The sequence below is a fragment of the Eptesicus fuscus genome, chromosome 13, assembly GCF_027574615.1.
Source record: "Eptesicus fuscus isolate TK198812 chromosome 13, DD_ASM_mEF_20220401, whole genome shotgun sequence".
Taxonomy (NCBI): Eukaryota; Metazoa; Chordata; class Mammalia; order Chiroptera; family Vespertilionidae; genus Eptesicus; species Eptesicus fuscus.
In genome coordinates, this window is record NC_072485.1 from 39,210,556 (window position 1) to 39,231,561 (window position 21,006).

Genomic DNA, 21,006 nt, shown 5'->3' on the forward strand with positions numbered 1-21,006 from the left:
GCCTCCGAGCCCTGCTAGGTGGCCGGCGGGAAGGAGAAGAAAAGACTCGTTCGCGGACGCGGCGGCCACAGTGCCGGGTCCTTCCTCTGCGCCATGGCTTAAGGCCGTGGCCACCTCGCCTCGCGTCGCCTGGCTCGGCCGGGGTTTGCGCGCCGCCGCAGCCTCAGGGAGGGGCGCGTCCAGACGTCTTCGCCGGGGACTCGGGACTCCGCGTCTCTCACCTCCGGTGCCTGCAGCAGGCAGCGTCCCCGAGGCCTTTGCAGGCGGCTCCCGCAGGCCTCTGCAGCCGGTAACCCAGGGACTTGATCTCAGTGATAGCGTTGCCGCCCGACCTTCCCGGGTGCTTTCGGAGGGCGGAGGGCGAGGCACGCAGTCCACCCAGGGGGAAAAAAAAAAAAAAAGCGGTGGGCATCAGATCGGCTGGTCGAGGGCCAAAGGACTGGAGAAAGATTAGAGGCTCGCCTGAGCGCCACAAAGAGAAGGGAGGACCAGCTTTGCGGCGACCATCATGGCGTGGCCGTGCATCACGCGGGCTTGCTGCATCGCCCGCTTCTGGAACCAGCTGGACAAGGCGGACATCGCCGTGCCGCTGGTTTTCACCAAGTACTCGGAGGCCACCGAGCACCCGGGCGCCCCTCCACAGCCGCCGCCGCCGCCGCAGCCGCAGCCGCAGCAGCCGGCACACGCGCCCCCCTCGGCGCCGGCGGTCGCCATAGAGACTCAGCCGGCCCAGGGCGAGCTGGATGCAGTTGCCCGGGCAACAGGACCGGCGCCCGGGCCGAGTGGCGAGCGCGAGCCGGCGGCCGCCTCGGGCCGGAGCCGAGTGGGCCCCGGCCCGAGCTCCGGCTCCGGCTCCGGCTCCACGTCCGGCGCGGGCCCCGCGGACTCGGTGATGCGGCAGGACTACCGCGCCTGGAAGGTGCAGCGGCCCGAGCCGAGCTGCCGGCCGCGCAGCGAGTACCAGCCCTCCGACGTGCCCTTCGAGCGCGAGACGCAGTACCAGAAGGACTTCCGCGCCTGGCCGCTGCCGCGCCGCGGGGACCACCCGTGGATCCCCAAGCCCGTGCAGATCCCCGCGGCCGCCCAGGCGTCGGCACCTGCTCTCGGGACGCCCAAGCGCCGGCCTCCGAGCCAGGAGCGCTGGCCGGTGCAGGTCGCCGCCGAGGCCCCGGAGCGGGCGGCGGCCCCCGGCGGAGCGGGTGTCGTCGGGGCGGGAGAGGCCATGCGCTCGGACGAGCGCTACACACGCAAGAAGGCCGGGCCGGCCTGGATGCTGCGTCGCGCCGAGGGGCTGGGGCCCGAGCAGACGCCGCTGCCCGCCGCCGCCGCCCAGGCTCAGGTCGCGGGCCCCGAGGGTGGCAAGGGGCGTGCGGCCGCTGACGCCCTCAATAGGCAGATCCGCGAGGAGGTGGCGAGTGCAGTGGGCAGCTCCTACAGGTGAGATTCCCGACTCGGCTCGTGCGACGGGGCTGGTCACCCTCACCCTCCACCCAGGACTCATTCTCCACATCGCAGGCCTCACTCACATTCAGCCCTCCCACCCCCACCCCCCAACCCAGACTACAGTCTCCCCAGACCCTCCCCAGGCACCCTCCCGTGGCTGATTTCTTTCGGCTCTTTGTTATGGGCTCTTCCCCAACCTGCCCAGGTCTTTCACTTGACCGTTCCAGCCACCTTTCCCCCATCCCGCCCTACCTCAGACCCCTCCCTGCCCAACAAAGACCCATTGCAATTTTTGCACAGCCTGTGCTTCCATTCCGCCCCACCCATCGTACCCACTGCACGAGTCTAGATGCTGCCCCTTGCTGGCTCAGTCGCCACCCACCGGCCTTCATGCCGTCCCCCAGGGCCCCATTCTTGCAGCAGAAGAATTCTTTCCCAGGGACCAGTAACCCTCTTCCCTAGCCCAATTCGCTTGGCCTTTGATTCTTCCTTCCCCTCTCTCAGTCCCTGGGAGCTACCCAAGCACCACACCCTTTTCTGGATTCCTCGAACAATCCTTATAGCTCACCCTCCTCCTCCTACCATTGGGCTTTGAAGTCAGACTGCTTAGGTTTCTTACTGGCTATGATACATTGGGCAAGTTTCTTAACCTTTCTGGGCCTCAGGCTCCTATCGGATGTGATGGAGAGGTTGAGGAGTACTTGCTCATTTATTAATTTAATATTCAACTTTATTTTTGAACACCTACTCTAGGCCAGGCACTATGCTAGATGTTGTGAGGCTTAAATGAGATGATTCAGGGGGAAAACTGTGCCTGGCACATAGTAAATGATTCGTACATTTTGGTCCTGTTCCAGCCTTCTACATGATGTTTCATTATTCTGATTTTCACTTTGTAGATATGTCTTTCCAACCTTCTCTCCTTTCTCCTGTCTCTCTATGTTCTTCAGATGGTTCCCATTCTCTTACCACCAAGAGCGCCCTTTTCAACACAGTTGAATGCCCTGTAAATGAATGCTTTCAAGCAAGGGCATAACCTCTCCCTCTTTCCATTCTTCTAGAATTCTCCCTCTGCTGTAGTCTCAGCCCTTCCAGCCTGCTTTGTCATCCTTCATGCATCCAATATGTATTTTTGAATGCTTAGCTTTTAGTCCTGCCCTTATTTTTCAACCTGAATCAACCAGCTAGCTGATCACGGTTGACTCTGAACATGTAACATCGGGCATGGAGGTCTCTGGGGAAGCAGATGTGCATGATGGATAATTGATTGAAAGGTATCCCAAATGTGGCTTATGGGGTCCTTCATCAATGCCACAGCCAGTTGCCTCCTGCTGGCCAGAGGGTGTGGCCAGGAGGACTGCGGAATTAGCGTCTTTTGCCAAGACCCTATGTGCAGCCTCACGTCAGACCGGTCTTTCTCCAGTGAACATAACAACCACTTCTTTACATGCTGAGGAAAGAACAGCATAGGTAACATCCTCTCTGTTAAGACAAATTCAACCCCTCTCCAGGTTTCAATTCTGGAAAGCATTTTCCAATGTGAAGGGGCAGCGAATCTGTTGGCCACTACTCCATCTTCCTGCATTCCACCTCCCACTTGACATTATTCTCTGGGTTTATTGTTATCTTGACCACACTGGTCCCCAAGGAGTACACCGCTTCCCTCTAAAGCTCTGGGTCATGCAAGGACGCATATCCTTTTCCTTGATTCATAGTCACCAGGAGGTAAAATTTTCATCATATCTTTATGCTGCTACCAAGAGAGCATCAAAAAGAAAAGAAAGGGGCATAAAAAACAAAGCCAAGATGTAGCTTGTGATTCTGCCATGGCTTTCTTATTTCTAGGGCCCTCCTTCTCTCCCTGAGAGCCCTAACGTTGGCCCAAGATCACAGATTCCTGGTCCGGCCTCTTTATCTTCCTACTTCCATTCTAAGACCCTTAACACCCACCAGGCAGGAACTACCTCTCCTCACTTCCATAGAGTCAATGCCAATCAAGAGAGATTCCAGATTCTTAAATCTCCTTGGGTGGTCCCACTCAGTTTATGTTTCCAAGTTGGCTGGGCTTGCTTTGTCCATGGATGATTGTCCAGTCAGGGAATGACCCACCCTTCAGATAGAACTCACTCTAAATATTTTGGCTTGTACCTATGTGCTGCATAGCCTCTTCCCCCCAAAAAGCACCTTAACTGTACGGTAAGCATGTCATGATTTACAGTTAGAATTATACACATACTGCAAGTGATTGGATTGAATAGCAGAAGGCTATACTCTTGGAGCTGGTGGGAATGCTTATTTGTGATGGCTATCAAAAAAAATATCTGAGCACCTCAAAAAATTTTTTTCTGATTTGGATCTTCTGTAATATTTAATTATGCATATTATTCTGGACAGCATTTCCATTTTGCTGGATAATCAGAATGGTTTTGAAACAGAATAAGTGTTGATAAGAGACATCAGTTTATCTAAGGAACAACTTAACTGCATGACAAATTTGATGTGAAATTTAATATTATTTTTTGTTCCAGAAGAAAAATAAACCAATAATAGAGAAATGCACTTTGGGTGAAAGTAGATATGAAAAATAAGATAATCAATTAATTAAAGATACTATAAAGAAAAAAAATGCCTGGAAATTGTAGGCTTATCTGGAACATTGATTTTCCTTCCCAATTGTCTCACATTCTTTTCTTTGGTATGATTCCGCTATCTGCTGAATTTAAATATGTCCTGTGACTGCTGTAAAAGAGGCTTACCTTGCCTTAGAAGCCAAGTTGGGCTCCATTTCAATGATAATTTGATTTACAAACCCTTTTCTTCTGCCACTCTACATAAATCATGGTGGTTTACACCATGGTGACTGGCTTATCTCATGGGCTTTACAAAGGACATCTGTCACATGACATCAATGGGAGCAGTTTGCTTAAATAAAGAACACATAATCCATCAGCTTAATATATTGGTATATAATACATATATTCAGCATCTAGAGTCATATACATATTAATTAGTTTTACCCTACAAATTACATTCAGTAGATAATATAAAATGTCCTTTGATGCTGTGGTTTTGAGAAACCTTTCCTATTTAACAGTTCATCTAATTCATAACCTACCCACAGTAGCCTATTTTTTTGCATTCAAATGGTATATAAGGTATCTTTAGAATTATTCACAATCATGAAGTAGATTGATTTTTAATACATTCATTTTACATAGATGATATAACATTGAGAAGCATTCATTTGTTATTTTTAATGTTAAAGGTGTAAAATTGAGAAGCGTGTATTTTATCATTTTTAATGTTAAGGATGGATTTCACTGGTCAGCCATTTGTGATTTTAGACCTAGCATTCTAAATTAGAAAACAGATGAGTCAGAAGGAGGGGATTAAAATTCCCCTCTTAGCAGCCCATGGCCCTAGCCTTCAGTTAATAGGGATAGATGGGGTAGCAGGTGCTCCCCATAGAAATGCTAATGAAAACTTTTCCTGGAAGAAATCAGCTGAGGCACCAGGAGGTAGATTTAATAAACCAGAGGCAAAATACTTGAAAAATGAGAGTAATCACAAGGAAATCAGAAAGAAAGGAAGCCTTTGATATCTGCCCTACAGTCTTCCATGAAGGATAGAGAAAGGCCCGCCTGACTAGGCTTATGCTGTGCAGAATTCCCTATGCCTATAGCGCAACTGCCCTTTTCTGAATCTCTTCCTGGGTATACTTCAAGGCCACTCTTCAATGATGCCTTCCAGATCCTGTCATTCAGAACCAATTTTTTTATTCCCTTTTTTTATATTCTGTACACTTCTCATTGTCTGCTCGATTGTAAAATACTTTTGCCTGTTTCTGCTTCCCCTACCAGATCATGAACAACTGAAGGGAAGAAGTGTATTTTGTTCATCTCTATATCTCTCATAGCATAACATTGTGCTAGGTGCCATATAGGTTTGTTGAATCCAGTGGCATTTGGTGAAAATTCTATTCAACTACATATTGATTCATTTCATTCAGTTTCACTTAGTTGAATTTATTTCAGAAAATGACCACCAAGCCCCTGCTATGTATCAGACAGGGGATACCAAATGAATGTCATAACCCTTATGGAAGGAAATTGTGTTTCCTTAATCAAAATAAAGTCCAGTTCCTGCTAGGTTAGCACTAGGAGTAACGTTCAAATGAGGAAGGGCAGCAAACCTTACAGACCTGGTTCTAGATGCGCTCTCATCCAGGGCAGTGGTCCTCCACCTGGCTGCACGTTGGAATCTCTGCAGAACTTTCAGAATGTTGATGCACAGGTATCCTTCCCAGAAATTCTGATTCAGTTGTTATGGGGTGTGGCTCGGGCATCTGAATTTCAAAAAAACTGTCCCAGGTGATTCTCCTGGGCAATTCAGGTTATGACCTTCTTCCCTATGGCAAAGGTTCGGAAATGTTAGTACACAAGAGAATCATTTGGAGAGCTTTCTAAATGCAGACTCCAGGGCTTCATCCTCAGACATGTCGATTCAGCCGTTTGAAATGGAGCCTAAGAATCTACATTTTAAAAAGTGCTCCAGGTAATTTTGATGAAGGTGAGCTTCAGACTTGGAAAAACACTTCTTGGAAAGATTTGCTATCTTTATGGTATTGAGTTTTCCCACATTCAAACGTGGTATTCTTGCCATTTACTTAAGTCTTTTATGTCCTTCACTTACATTTTGTAATTTTCTCAAAAAATTCATACACAGACACAATAGGGTTTAAATTTTATGTTACTATATTTAAGTCTTTAATAATCTAACTGGATTTTAACTTTATATATGGAATGAGGTAAGGAAGCTAATTTTTTCTTTTCCCATAACCTAACACCCTTTTAAAAAGTTCAAATTTCGCCCACTGATACCTCTACTAATATCTTCTCTTTCACAATAAGGGTCACATATGTTTGCATATATTTCCAAGATCTCGGTTCTATTCCATTAGCCTGAGCTAATGCCAAATGATCATCTGTTTTTGTCTATGCTATTTTAAATTATTTTTTCCATTGTAATTTATATATTTTTTTTACATTTTTCAATTTGTTATTGCTCATGTGCATTAATTTTTGTATATTAATCTTGTATTCAGCAACTTTACCACACTCTTTAGTTTTGTCTGTAGATTCTCTTCGGTTGTCTGTAGATTCTCTTCGATTGTCTGTGAAGATAATGTATGTTTTTAGCAAATACCAATTCATTGTCTTCCTTTCTAATATTTATATTTGTGGTGTGTGTGTGTGTGTGTGTGTGTGTGTGTGTGTGTGTTTTGCTGCGCTGGTGAGGACATTGGTGTAATTTTGATAGTAGGTGATAAAAAGCATTTTTGTCTTGGGACATGGGAATGCTTCTCAAGTTTTATCGTTAAGTATGAGGTTAGCGCTGAGGTTTTATGAGATAGCTTCATACCAGGTTAAGAAACTACCCTTTATCCTTGTTTACTAGGGGTTTCTAAAAATGTGATGGCATTGAATTTTATTGAATGCTTTCTCTGCATCACTGAGATGATCATAGGATTTTTCTTTTTAATCTGTTAATAGATTTTTCTGATATTGAGTCATCTTTGCATTTCTAAAATAAACCTTGCTTAGATTTAAAAATCTATTTTATGATGCTGAATTTGGTTTGCTATTTTTTATTTTAAATGTTTGCAATAGAGGGAGGGGGGTTGGGAGACTGGGTGAAAAGGTGAAGGGATTGAGAAGCACAGACTGGTAGTTACAGAATTGTCATGGGGATGTAAAGTACAGCATGGGGAGTATAGTCAATAATATTGTAATAAGTAGGCATGGTGCCAGTTGGGTCCTGGAAATATAGGATGGGGAAACACTTGGTAAAGTGAGGTGTTGTTACTGAGGGATTACCGTGTGCAAAGCATCTGGCTAGATCTTTGGTTGACCTTGTGCAGTTAACTCTCAGGGATATAATGCTGCCTGAGACTAACACACAAAGAAGAGCGGAGATAAGATACACACAATCAACTCTTGGTTGCTCTCTTAGGAAAAATGGGAATCTAATGCATATATGAACTTAAAAAAAGAGAGCCAAGCCAATGGTAGTTCTAAATCAACGATCACTAAGAATCACTCAGTGTTCCAGACACAAAATTAAAATAATCTAACAAATGTTCGCTAAGATTAAAGAGCCCTCTCCATAATCAGTGCGGCTCTGGCTTGACAAACTATGCCAGTTGTATAAATGTAGACAGATGTGCTTGTAATTGTCTACTAAATGAAGGAAGTTGTAAGATTGGCCTTGACCAGCAAGCTAAAAATCCTCTTGATGTTCACTAAAGATGCTAGTTTTCACCACTAGAAGTAATAATAGTAGCTAATTGGGTACCTACTATGTGCCTGGCAGGCTGCTGGAAACCTTAGATGCATTTTCTCCTGCAATCTCTATAGTAGCCCTGCAAAAATGATACTATTCCTTCCCTGCACAGCCCTTCCTCCATGTCATATTAGCATGTATTGTCTCAACTCAGTTTCATTCCAATAAACATTGATTAGTGTCTACTTATATATCAGGCTAATTCCTAGTATGACAAAGCAGTCGTTGCTCTTGAAGGCTTATGTTTATTAGGCAGAGACCAGTGAAAAGTAATAGGTACTCCAATAAAAAGTTTGTTCAGGGTATGGTGAACAGAAGTGAGAAGGTTTAAATCTACTTGATTTAAGGGTTATCAGGAAGAGGGTTCAGTAGAGAAGGGACTGGTAGTCTGAATCATCAAAGATGAGTGGGCATTAAATGAGGAAAGGATCGAACTGAGTACGTTGTAAGCAGTTCTGTGTAGGTAACACTTAGAGGTCTCATAGAGTGAGAATAGAATGGTTAGAGGTAGACGGGGTAAGTAAGCGGAGCCCAGCTCCTTTATCATATGAACAAAGGGAAGAAGTGGATTAGGTTTTGGATTTTAGAAAAGGTGACTGCAACAGCAGTGAGAAGGTTGGACTGGAGGGGATTAGACTGGGAGCATGGCATCCAGGAGGGACTGAGATGTTGAAGACCTCCAGCAAGGAAAGAATGGAAACAAGCATGGATGGTACAGAATAAAATAATGCAGTGGCTAGTTCAAAGTGGGCAGAAAGGGAAGAGTCTAGGATACTTCCCAGATTGCGTGCTTTGGATATCAGGGGAAACAACCATTCACTGAGCTAGATAGCACAGTTTTTGGAGAAGTTGAATTTAAGGTGTCTCTTAAATTCACGGAGATGTTCAGGGGAAAGTGAAAATAGAAACCCACCCTGCTGGTAAGGGTGCAAATTGTTACAATCACTTTGTAAAACTCTTTAGCTTTATCTACCCAAGTTAAACATATGTTTTACCCTATGACCCAGAAATTGCACCCTTGAGTATATACCATATACCTAACAGAAATACATGCAGAAGACTTGTACAAGAATGTATCTAGCAGCTTTATGAGTAAAAGCTAAAAAGTAAAACCAGACCAAATGTCCATCAACAATAGGAGAGATGAATTGCAGTATTTTCATACCGTGGGATATCACATGGCAGGTGTGGTAGGTAGACTAATGTTCCCCTCCCCATCCACATCCTAATTCCTGGACCCTGTGAATATATTATATTATAAAGCAAAAGGGACTTTGCATATATCCATTAAGTTAAGGATCTTGAGGAGGGGTGAGTATCCCAGATTATCTACATGAGTCCACTATAATCACAAGAGATCTTTATAGGTGAAAGGGTTAATGTCACAGTGATGCAGTGTGATGAAGGATTGGCCATTCATTATTAGCTTTGATGAAAAAAAGGGCACATGAGCCATGGACTGCCAGAAGCCTCCAAGAAGCTGGAAAAGACGAGGAAATGGATTCTCCCCTAGAGCCTTCAAAAGGAACATCTTTCCCCCATCCCCCACCCCCCCACACACATATTTTTATTGATTTCAGAGAGGAAGGGAGAGGGAGAGAGAGATAGAAACATCAATGATGAGAGAGAATCATTGATTGGCTGCCTCCTGCATGCCCCCTACTGGGGATGGAGCCCGAAACCCAGGCATGTGCTCTTGACTGGAATCGAACCCGGGACCCTTCAGTCCAAAGGCTGATGCGCTATCCACTGAGCCAAACCAGCTAGGGCCAAAAGGAACATCTTGCTTCTGTTGAAACTTGATTTTAGCCAGTGATACCCATTTCAGACGCCTTAACTACAGAACTGAAAGACACTTAAGATAATACATGTATGTTGTTTTAAGCCATTTAGTTTGTGGTAATTTGTTACAGCAACTATAGGAAAGTAATACACAGAGTTTCTCAATCTTGGCACTATTGACATTTTGCACCATTGTCTTGATGAGCTGTCCTGTGCATTGTGAAATGTTTGGCAGCACCCCGGCCTCTATCCACGCCATGCCAGTAGCATTCCCCACCACACCCACCCTGAGATGTGACAATCACAGATATTTCCAGACAAAAGTAAATAAATTTTTCCAGACAATGCCAACAGCCAGCCCCTGGGGGTGTCTGTAGCAAAATTGTGTCAGGTTGAGAACCACTGTTACAGAGCAATAAAAAAGGAAATTACTGCCCGGCCGGCATGGCTCAGTGGTTAAGCATCAACCTATGAATCAGGAGGTCACGGTTTGATTCCCAATCAGGGCACATGCCTGGGTTGTGGGCTTGATCCCCAGTGTGGGGCGTGCAGGAGGCAACCGATGAATGATTCTCTCTCATCATTGATGCTTCTCTCTCTCCCTCTCCCTTCCTCTCTGAAACCAATAAAAAATTTTAAGAAAAAAAAGGAAATTACTGCAATATCAATAATATGGATAGATCTTTATGATGATGAAAGAAACCCGTTACAGCTTACTTAATGATTCCATTTATGTGAATTTCAAAAACAGGCTAAAGTAATTGATGATGAGTGGTGGTCTCCAGGGTGGGTGGGTAATTGGCTGAGAAGGAGCATGAGGGTACCTTCTGAGATGTTGGGAATGTTCTATATCTTGATCTGGGTGGTTAATTGTTCAATTAAGATTTGTGGACGTTATTCTATGTATGTTATACTTCAACAGAAAATTAAAAAACAAAACAAAATAGAAATGAAGTGAATGGAGGTATAGGTTTGATGCTCAGGAGAAAGACCAGAACAGATAGCTATATATGGATATTGAGCTATCAGTGAGGATCAAACCCATAGGCATCAGCGTGGCTGGAGAATAAAGAGGCTGAGAAGAAGAGAAGGCCAGAGCCCAGCAAGTGCCAACATACCAGGGATGGGCAGAAGAAGGATCAAGGATGGACCTTTGGTGTCTGTGTGTCATCCCTATAGCCTCACCATTGTCCCACTTCCCACCTCCCTGCCTCTGGCCTTGTGCATACCTGCAGGAACTACCCCACGTGTACTCCTGTCTGTTCTCTCCTAGCACAGCTCATTGTCATCGTGTATTTGTTTTCCAACTGAATGAAGAGGGTTTTGCAGGACCAAGCTGGTGTAGCCATTTATTGTGGGAAAATTGGGCCCAGGCTCTTAGCCGCAAAACCCATCTTAAGTGCCTTCCTGAATCACTGCCTCCTCTGCTGTGCTGTTCCCTGTGGTCACTGTCTATTTCGTACAGTGACTTCGAAAAGTTGGCCCACGTTGTGGCATATCCTAGAGTGCATTTTTACAATATTTTTAGCCCCTAAGATTTGTTCTCTATTAAACTGTACTCAGTAAAGATAGACAATAGCAGAATGTGAAAGGGCAGAATGTGAGAGAGAAGAGAGACATAATTAAGTTTCAACCTTATTTTTATTTGCTGAGTCCTTATTCTGTGCCAATTGCTTTAACATATTTTCCCCCCATTTAGCCTTCATAATGGCCTTTTAAAGCAAACAGCTCTCTAAAGTTGAGTCAGAGAGGTCTGGGGACTGAGGTCACACCACCAGCCAGTGGCTGAGCTGGCTCAGAAACCTGGTTCTCCTCATTCAGCCTACAGCGGTGTCTGACTCGTGGAGCCCACATGGACCCCTTCCCTGTCCCTAAGTTCGACGTGTCATTCCTGGGAGGGCTACTGTGTGTCTCGCCACCCCACCCGTCATGTTGTCTTTGTGGTTCCAACCCTCCTAAGCCCAGGCCATTCTCCCTCACCAGCCTGTTTCTGCAGTGGAGAGGGGTAGGTGGTCTCACTCCTCCTTATTCTGAATTCTCCATGGATCCCCTTCCTCTCTAATGCAAGACCCAGGCACGGTGCCTCAAGTTTTTCCAGGATCTAACCTCTCTGGTGCTTCCAGCATTTTGCCCGCTGCTCCTCACTCACACCTGATGCTCTTTCCTAGGGATTCTCAGTTCTGGTTTCACATTGAAATCAGTGGGGCCTCAGCAGGTGATACGGCCAAAACCTGAGCAGGGCCTTGACAGGCCCCACGTGTAGCTACTGCTGGATTTTGCTCACATTTTTCTTTCCTCCTCTCATCTTCTTTCTAATTCCTTCCTATCCTTCGGGGCTTTTAGTCCATTGTGAAAGAAGCTTATACTATAAAAACATGGAATTAGGTTGGCTTTATTGGATTATAACATCATAATAATAATGCAGTGGGCTCAATATTACTTTTATCCCAAGTTCAATGCAGCATCTGAAGAGCATGCAGCGGCTGGAGCTATGGGCTCTAAGGAGTCAGGGCGCAGAGCACATGATTCCACTCACAGGAGCTGCCGTCTTGTGAGGGAGGTAACATGGATGCAAGCACCTAAACACCAGGCAGGGCCTGGTGAGGGTTAAAGTCAGGAGCCAGAGCTCCCTAGGGCCACAACAAGGGTTGGTGAAGTGTTGGAAGATTCATGGAAAAGATGGCTGTATAAGTCCTGGGAGGTGTTCTGTGAAGGATTTGGTGACCATTAAAATGGTTTGGATCGTCTCTCTGTAACTTAAAATCTGTGTGACCTTGAGATAATTACACAGTAGTAACTTCACAGAGTCATGATGGAGATGGAGAGGGATAGTGCTTTACCCAGTGCATACCCAACCACAGTAAACACTGGCTACTTTCGTTATCTTAAGAGTAGGCTACCAACGAAGTCTTTCATTTGTTCATACAGTGAACGTTTTCCACATCTGTATTAGGCACTGTGCTAGGACCTGGAACACGGAAGTGAATTACACATGGTACTTGTCCTAAAAAGAGCTCCTGCTCTAGTGAGAGAGAAATGTTTTAAAAATTATAGTAGTGGTAGTAAGAATAATAATGGAAAGATGCACAGGGTATTGAGGGGATGTAGAGGAAAGGGGATTTTGACTCAGCCTAAATCAGGGACCATTCCTGAAGGAGGTGTACCTGTGCGTTGGGTCAAAAGCATGGAGTTATTTCCACTGGGAAGGCAAAAATTAGGAACTCTTTATTCCTTCCTTGAGGTCTTTACAAATGGTATAAAACCAAAGAAGGCCATTTAAGAGAACAATCCTTACTAGTAATTTCAGCTTCTCTCAGACGTCTAGCTTTGCATTCAAATCCTGCTCACCACTTATTACTATATATCTTTGGGCAAATAACTTAACCTGTCTTCTCTGATTTTGTTTCCTCATTGGTAAAATGGAACCAATAATTCCTACCTTGCAAAGTTGTTGAAAGACTAAACATTTCATTAAGTCTGTGACTCTCTTAACTGTCTTATTTGCCATTGCACCCCCAGCACCAGGCTTAGTGCATGGTATTAATAGATATTAATTGAACAAATGAATGAATGATGTATGTACAGTACTTATGATAGTGCCTAGTCCAAGCATTCAATAGATAGCAACTATCCTCCTTGTCATTATCCCCAGTGGGTTTGAGTACTGCTTGGCTAACATAAAGAGGTAATTTTGCACTTCTGTGTGTACATGTTCTGAATTTCTGGGAAGAGAGCCATGAAATGTTCAGATAAAAGGTTTTCTATGAGTATTTTTAGTCTGACTTGGAGGATCAGGGAAGACTTCAGACAGGAGGGTAACATCTGAGCTAGGCCTTGGAAAATCAGTCTGATTTCAGTAGGCAAAGCAATCAGGGAGGCAGGGAGTGGCATATTCCAGGCCCAAGGGACAGCTGGCGCATGGAGAGCTGTGGGGCAGCCACAGATACTCAGATATGACAAGTGTTCCATGTGTGAGGAGTAACATGGCAGGACACAGTATGGAAAGGCCTAGATCAGTGATCAGCAAACCTTCTGTAAAGGGACAGATAGTACATATTTTAGGCTTTGCCAGCTCTCAAGTCTACACTAGTAAAGAGAAAGATGCAAATTGACCGTACCTTTTTGACTCCCACCAGCCAATCAGGAGTGAGTATGAAAATTAACCCAACAAAGATAGCGGGTTAATTTGCATACACAGGTGCTGAGCAGCCAGGGGCAGGACACTTGCGTCGTTGCCATGGCGATGATGCAGGTGTTCCACACAGCCCCAGCTGCTCCGGGCCTCTGGGCAGCATGGGAAGGCAGAAAGGCAGAAAGGCTGCTCCGGGTGGAGCAAAGGTGGTGCTGGCAGCCAGGGGAAGGAAGGCCCAGTCTTGCATGAATCTTCGTGCATCGGTCCTCTAGTATTATATAAAAGAGAACAAATTTCCTAAAAGTTTTATTGATGAAATTAAAAATACTGTATAATAATAATAATTGAATGCAAATCTTTTGTAATATAGGTCTACTAATGAGAAGAACAGATTTTTAGGGGAATAATATTTGCTGAAATGGGATTAAAAGTTAGCATTCCCTTTCATCATATTGATTGCAAATATTTACCTGCAAAACCCTTCTCAGCTGAACAAAAACAGGTAGAGGGACAGATTTGACTCATAGACCATAGTTTGCCAATCTCTGATCTGTGTTATTGAGGACAGAATACTGTGATACCAAGTTTCAGATTCTGTATTTAAGGAGCAAACAGAGTGCCTGAATAGAGTGCCTGAGAATACTTGGTTTGACTGTGCCTTATTAAGCGCATCATTTATTCTTCCCAAGTGACATAGTCACCCTCTTGTTTCCTGACAACTGAAAGCAGCAGGACACTGATGTATGTGTGAGAGTTTCTTTGTCTTCATATATAATGGGTAACCAACCCATCTCTCATAACAACCAAGAATCCAAGGTACAAGAGTCGTCATTGTGAAATAATGTTAGTCTCTGGCTGCTATGACCATTTTGTGTGGGGTTTCCCCGGGAGCTGGGCTAAGGCTTAAAAAAAAAAAAAAAAAAGACAAGGAATAAGTGGTATTAAAAGGTGCATGCAGCCCTAACCGGTTTGGCTCAGTGGATAGAGCATCGGCCTGCGGACTGAAGGGTCCCAGGTTCGATTCCAGACAAGGGCATGTACCTTGGTTGCTGGGCACATCCCCAGTAGGGGAGTGTGCAGGAGGCAGCTGATCGATGTTTCTCTCTCATTGATGTTTCTAACTCTCTGTCCCTCTCCCTTCCTCTCTGTAAAAAATAAATAAAATATATATTTTTAAAAAAAGGTGCATGCAGCCCCACTTCACTTGTCTACGAGTCAGCGCCTAAGGAAAGCACCGGAAGAGAGCTCTGCCAGGAGAGGGTTGTTACAACTCAAACAAGCCCTGACCCAGCATTTCTCCAGAATCTGCCAAAGGCTGGCTGTGAATGGGAGAGAGACTTGGTGTTTCTAGCTGCTGAGAATCTAATCTAACACCATTCTCTGGGGGAGCGCTTTAGCACATCATAATAGTCCTCATCCAAACCACATTTGTGGAAAGGAGATACTTTATAAGTGCTTCTTTAATCTCTATCTAAATGAAAGGATTTTAGTACAGAGTACTACTTTGTGAATGAACAAATTCAATTTAATTCAATTCAGTTCATTCATTCAATTCAATCTTTATAGGGTGTCCCCCAAAATGTCTACACACACTATGAAAAATTATAAAGGCAGTGTTTATTAAAATACATTTCATTTTCAAAATTGAACTATCAGCTGTTAAAGTGTCTATACTGTGATTTCTTTGGGAGGGACACCCTGTATTTGTTGAGTACTTCCTATGAATAAGACACTGAGTTAAGCTCTGGGGATATGACTGTAAAGTCCATGTGTGGGACATCCTGATTTACTCTGTGTCCATTCCTACTTCAATAATAAGGATAAATGTGATGATGACAATGATGATGATGATGATGGAGGAAAAAGAGGAGGAAGTAGAAGATGATGCAGCAGCAGAAGCTTGTATGCTTTTAACCAAGAAAGGTCTTGCCGAAACCGGTTTGGCTCGGTGGCTGGAGCGTCGGCCTGCGGACTGGGGGGTCCCGGGTTCGATTCCGGTCAAGGGCATGTACCTTGGTTGCAGGCGCATCCCCAGTGGGGGGTGTGCAGGATGCAGCTGATCGATGTTTCTCTCTCATCGATGTTTCTAACTCTCTATCCCTCTCTCTTCCTCTCTGTAAAAAATCAATAAAATATATTTAAAAAAAAAAAAAAGAAAGGTCTTTAGGGTTGAGGGTGGTAGAAAAGGGAAGGATTCTGAAGAAAAAGTGAAGAACCTAAGAGAAATTAGTAATCACGGGTACTGATCTGGTAGCCATGGTGCAGTGGATCAACCAAACATCTTGGCATCAGATAAACCTCAGTTCAAATCCCAGCCTTTCTATTTATATAACCTTGGTAAAGTTATTTCAAGTCTCTGAGCCTCAACTTCCTCCTCCAGAAAATGGGGAAATATTATATATATCATAGGTTGTGTGGATGTGAAAATGTTTTATAAACATTAATGCCCTTTCAGTTGTAATTATAAATATTAATACTAATAAATGAGCGTGGAATCCAAATGCATACCAGTTTAGGTACCAGGAGAGCAGTCACCCAGAACAGGCTGTGAACTAAGTTCTTGGATTACAGCTATGAACAAGCCCAAGTTCATCGTGGAGTGAGCAGTGTAATGATAGATGTGGTGTTACATACATGCCAACGGCTCGTTATTAAACACAGCTGTGATGAATTTCAGGCGGGGAAAGTACAAGGTGCTAACAGAGCCTTTAATGGGAGCTGACAACCTAGACCAGGAGTTGGAGCTGTCCTCTGAAGAAGTGGCATTTGACATCGATGTAAAGGCCAAGAGGGACTATGGTGGTGAGGAAGAAGGGCATTTACAACAAAGAAAATGTAGTAGAGAAATGAGACACCAACAAAGAGGAAATATGAAGATTAGTGGAGCCATTTTAGGAAAATACAAAATGAGCTAAATGATCCAAGAGGCTGTAGACTGACAACAGGTGAAGAGAAAACAAAATGGCCAGCCACTGAGAAAACCACTCCAAGAGATTCAGTGGGTAGGAGGGATTACTGTATTTTTCCATATATAAGATGCTATGTTTTTCTAAAGTTGTTAGGCTGAAAATCGAGGTGCGTCTTATACACAGAAGTCAGCCAAGGAGGGAGCTGGCTTCCTCCAATCATGAGCCTTATTGTTACTGACATCTGCTGATTCTGTAATTGGAGGTGGAGGTGGAGAGTGTGCAGATGCAACAGGGACCAGAGCATTCTGAGCCCATAAAGATGTCAAAAAATAAAAAGATAAATACCGGTAAGTGATTGTCTTACTCTGCAAAATTCAAACTGAATGTAATCAGCTGTGCAAAAGAGCATGGAACTAGAGCTGCTGAGAGACAATTTGGACCTCCTCCCACTGAGTGTATGATCAGACAGTGGAGAAAACAGGAAGAACAACTCCTTAAGATACCAAAAAAGAAGAAGGCCTTAAGAAAAAAACCAGCAAAATGTTTAAAATACTGATTTCTTAATTTTGGGTTGGAAAAGTGGTGGTGGTGGGGGGGGGGGGTGCATCTTATACAAGGAAAAATACGGTAAGCTGGAATGAAAGAGTGGACCTGAAACCAGAAAAGAGACAAAGGGAGTGAAAAACCCAAGAATCAGCACTAAAGACTTCAAATTGCAAAAGCTTAGTGAGACCTAGAGCTATAGCCAGTTAGAAATCTAATAAGTAAACTGTATGTTATACGGTGAGACCACATACATATATTTTTAAAAAACATAATTTATACCTTAAGTACTCTATATATACTACAGTAAACTAATTTACTTTGTGTTTGGCTTGAAAGAATATGTATTTAGTTGTGGGACACAAGGAGATTTGAGGGAGGTGGGACAGTCCACAAAGGGGAAAATGCTGTAGTCTTAAGGGTATACACACAGACTTTGGGAAAGAACTGCCCTGACCCCCATTCTCTCAGGCAGTAATGGCGGAAGAATCTAGCCACAGATTTTCTGTTCACTACAAACACAAAAAAATATCAACTTACCCAGATAAGTAATGTTTTCAGCTAATTCACACCCATTAGCATCGTGGAAGTATTTTACTGTTTCCTGTTTTTTTGGCACCCAGCACATATGTCTGACCAGGAGCTCGTGAGAGAAACAGAGGTGACACCATGGTTACCGGATCTGCTTTGGAACTTGAAAAATGCTTCCCCAAAGGAAAAATAATCATAGTAAAAGTAAAGAGTCTGCAACCCTGCCCTGGCGGGTGGCTCAGTGGGTTGGAGTGTCATCCCCTACACCAAAAGGTTTCGGGTTTGATTCCTGGTCAGGGCACATGCCTAGGTTGCAAGTTCGATCCCTGATCGAATGCATACGGGAGGCAACCGATGTGCTCTCTCACATTGTGCTTCTCTCTTTCTCTAAAATCAATAGAAACATGTCCTCAGGTGAGGATTTTAAAAAGAACAAAAACAAGCCTGATCTCCTATATATGTAATAGGATCGGCCGTTGGCATATCCTATACCCAACCTTGTGGCCTGACTATTAAATGGTATCATTAGGATGCCGAAGTAACATGTTAAAGAGGATGGTCAATATATAATTAGGAAAACATAGACCCTAAAAAGCTTAATAAAAAATACTAATACTGGAAAAAGGAAAGAACACATGTGCTTTCATTTATTCAATTCCTGCCTACCTAGAAGAGAATGATTTTTCTGGAACTAATTCCAACCAAATGCAAAATGTGACCATTTAGATGCATATGCATCCTTCCCAGCTTGATGCAGAGCTCAAGGGGAAATTCTTAAATGACTGACACTTGTGAAAAACAACCTGGAAAAAACTGTAGTCTTGAAATTTTGTTAGAAATCATTTGTTAAATAAAAATAATTTCAATACAAACAAACAAACCAGTGGCATTTGAGCCAAGACCTGAAGGATAGAGATGAGTCATGATATCTGCTCCACCTCCTGCGTGACCCTGGACACGCCTCTCCTCTGGCTTCATTTTCCTCACTTACCACTAGGGCTTCGGCCTAGGCCCCTCTCACTCAACCACACTCCAGGATCCCCTTAAAGACCCCAGTGCATGATGCTGAAGATCGTGTGTGTTTCCGGCTGCTGCAGACAACACAGGGTAGATAGAAGAGGGAGCGTGAGCATTGAAGAGGGAGTTCATGGCCAAGGAGTCTGTTTTATTCATTTGATACTGCCTCCATTCTCATCTAAATATCTGGTGGTACCTTGTCTGAGAAATCTTCAAAGCATTTCCTTTTTTTTTTAGAAATTAAAAAAATATACTACAAAGAATAGCATAACATCCATATTCTTCATTTAAAATTCTATTACATTAACTTTTGGTCTTTTTTTTTGTACTAAAACATTTCCCCTGTCCCACAGTAAAGTTCCCTTTGCCCACCTGGCCCAGACCCATTCTGCTCCTCCCTCCGTCCCTCAGGAGGTTCCCACTCATGATTTTGGTGTGCATACCTCTTTATCCATGAACTACATAAGGCATTGCTGTATGTGTGTATGTGATTACTTACACGATGTCCAACACTATGTATTATTCTGTGACTTTTTGTCACTTGACATTATATATCTTTTTTATTTCTTACCCTCACCCGAGGATATGTTTATTGATTTGAGAGGAAGGGAGGGGGGGAGGAAAGAGAGAGAGAGAGAGAGAGAAGAGAGAGAGAGAGAGAGAGAGAAACACTGATGTGACAGAGAAGCATCAATCAGTTGCCTCCCCTAGGCACCCCGACTGGGTAGCAAACCTGCAACCGTTTTGGTGTATAGGATGACGCTCTAACCAACTGAGCCACTCGGCCAGGACTCAACATTATATAACTTGAAAAAATACAAACAGGCATACATAAACCCCCATTCATATACAGTGCCTTCTTTTTATTGACTGTATAATCTGCCAGTATATGAATATGTCACATAATTATCTTCTCTATTTATATTTAGGGTTTCCTAATTTTTAACTATCACAAGTAATGCAACTGTGAATATCCTTATACATGTCTTATAAATAAATAGGTTCAAGAGTTAAGAGTGAGATTGTTGGATCTTGAGTTATTCACATTTCACTGGATATTGGAAAAGTTTTCTTTTTAATGACTGACTCATCTATACTTCAACTAGTATTGTATGAAAGTATCCTTTTTTCTTACAATGTCAGTTAACAATTTTTTACATTTCATAGTGTGGAAATGATATATTTTTAAATTCCGATTTTCAGTGAAATTAAGGTTTTCGTGTGTTTATTGACATTTTGCATTCCTCTTCTGTGGATTGCATATTTGGACGCTATGCCTGTTGTCCTATTAGGGCAAGCATGTCAAACTCGCGGCCCACAGGCCGCATGCCTCATTTATTTGGCCCGTGTTAGCCTTTGAGTTTGACATGCTTGTATTAGGGTGATATCTTTTTTATTGAGCTACATCGATTCTGATTACTAATCTTTTCTTCCTGTGGCTTGTCTTTTACCTTTGTTTATAGTATTTTATGTCACACAGAAATTTTTTATTTTTGTATATTCAGTGTGTTTAGTCCTTGCCTTTATGGCTTATGATTTTTATTCCCAATTTAAGAAAAACTTTACTATCCCAACGTGGTAGACACTTCCTTTTATATATTCTTCCGATGGTTACAAGGTTTATTTTTCACATTTAGGCTTGTAATACATCAGGAATTCGTTTTTATGCATAGTGTAAAATAGGGATGCGTTTTCATGTTCTGTGTAGAAAGCCAATGGTCCCACATCCATTTGTTTGACAGGTCGTTCTTGTCCCCTGATTTAAAAAGCTCCCTCTACCTTATAGCAAGTTCCCTCTTTTGTGTGGATCTGTTTCTGGGCTCTCTATTTTGTTGCATTGACCTGCTGTCTATTCCTAACAAAAACCAGGGATACCTAATGTTATAGCTTGTAATGGGCTTTGATTTTTAACAGGGCAGGCCTCCTCTTTGGTTTTTCTTTTTTAGAATTGTCTTGGTCTTTCTTAGACATTTACCCTTCCATATTTAGTTTGGGCTGAATTTTCAGCTGCCACAAAAATTATTATTGAGATTTTGATTCGGCTTGGGTTAAAGTAATGGACTAATCAGAAAGTTAATATCTTTATAATATTGAATCTTTCATTGTATAAACAGGATATGTCATTCCATTACTCAGGTCTTCGTTTATATCTTTCAAAAAGGTCCTTTTTCTCCCACCCCCATCCCCGCCGTCACCAGATGTTTTCTAGATTTTGTTTCTGTTATGAATGAGACTTTTTTGGTTATCTCTTCTGATTGGTTGCTGGTGATGTATGGACAGTGTATAGACAGGGCGTGCCATGATGCT

General features: G+C 43.4%; 1 protein-coding gene across 1 annotated transcript in view; it reads left to right on the forward strand.

The window, feature by feature from the left end:
* Positions 1 to 508: 508 nt before the first annotated feature.
* Positions 509 to 21,006, forward strand: part of MAP6 (microtubule associated protein 6) — a 79,462-nt gene continuing 58,964 nt past the window's right edge. Inside the window, exon 1 of the mRNA XM_028158300.2 lies at positions 509 to 1,437. Coding sequence (XP_028014101.2) covers positions 509 to 1,437 — 929 coding nt within the window. The remainder of the gene's footprint in view (positions 1,438 to 21,006) is intronic.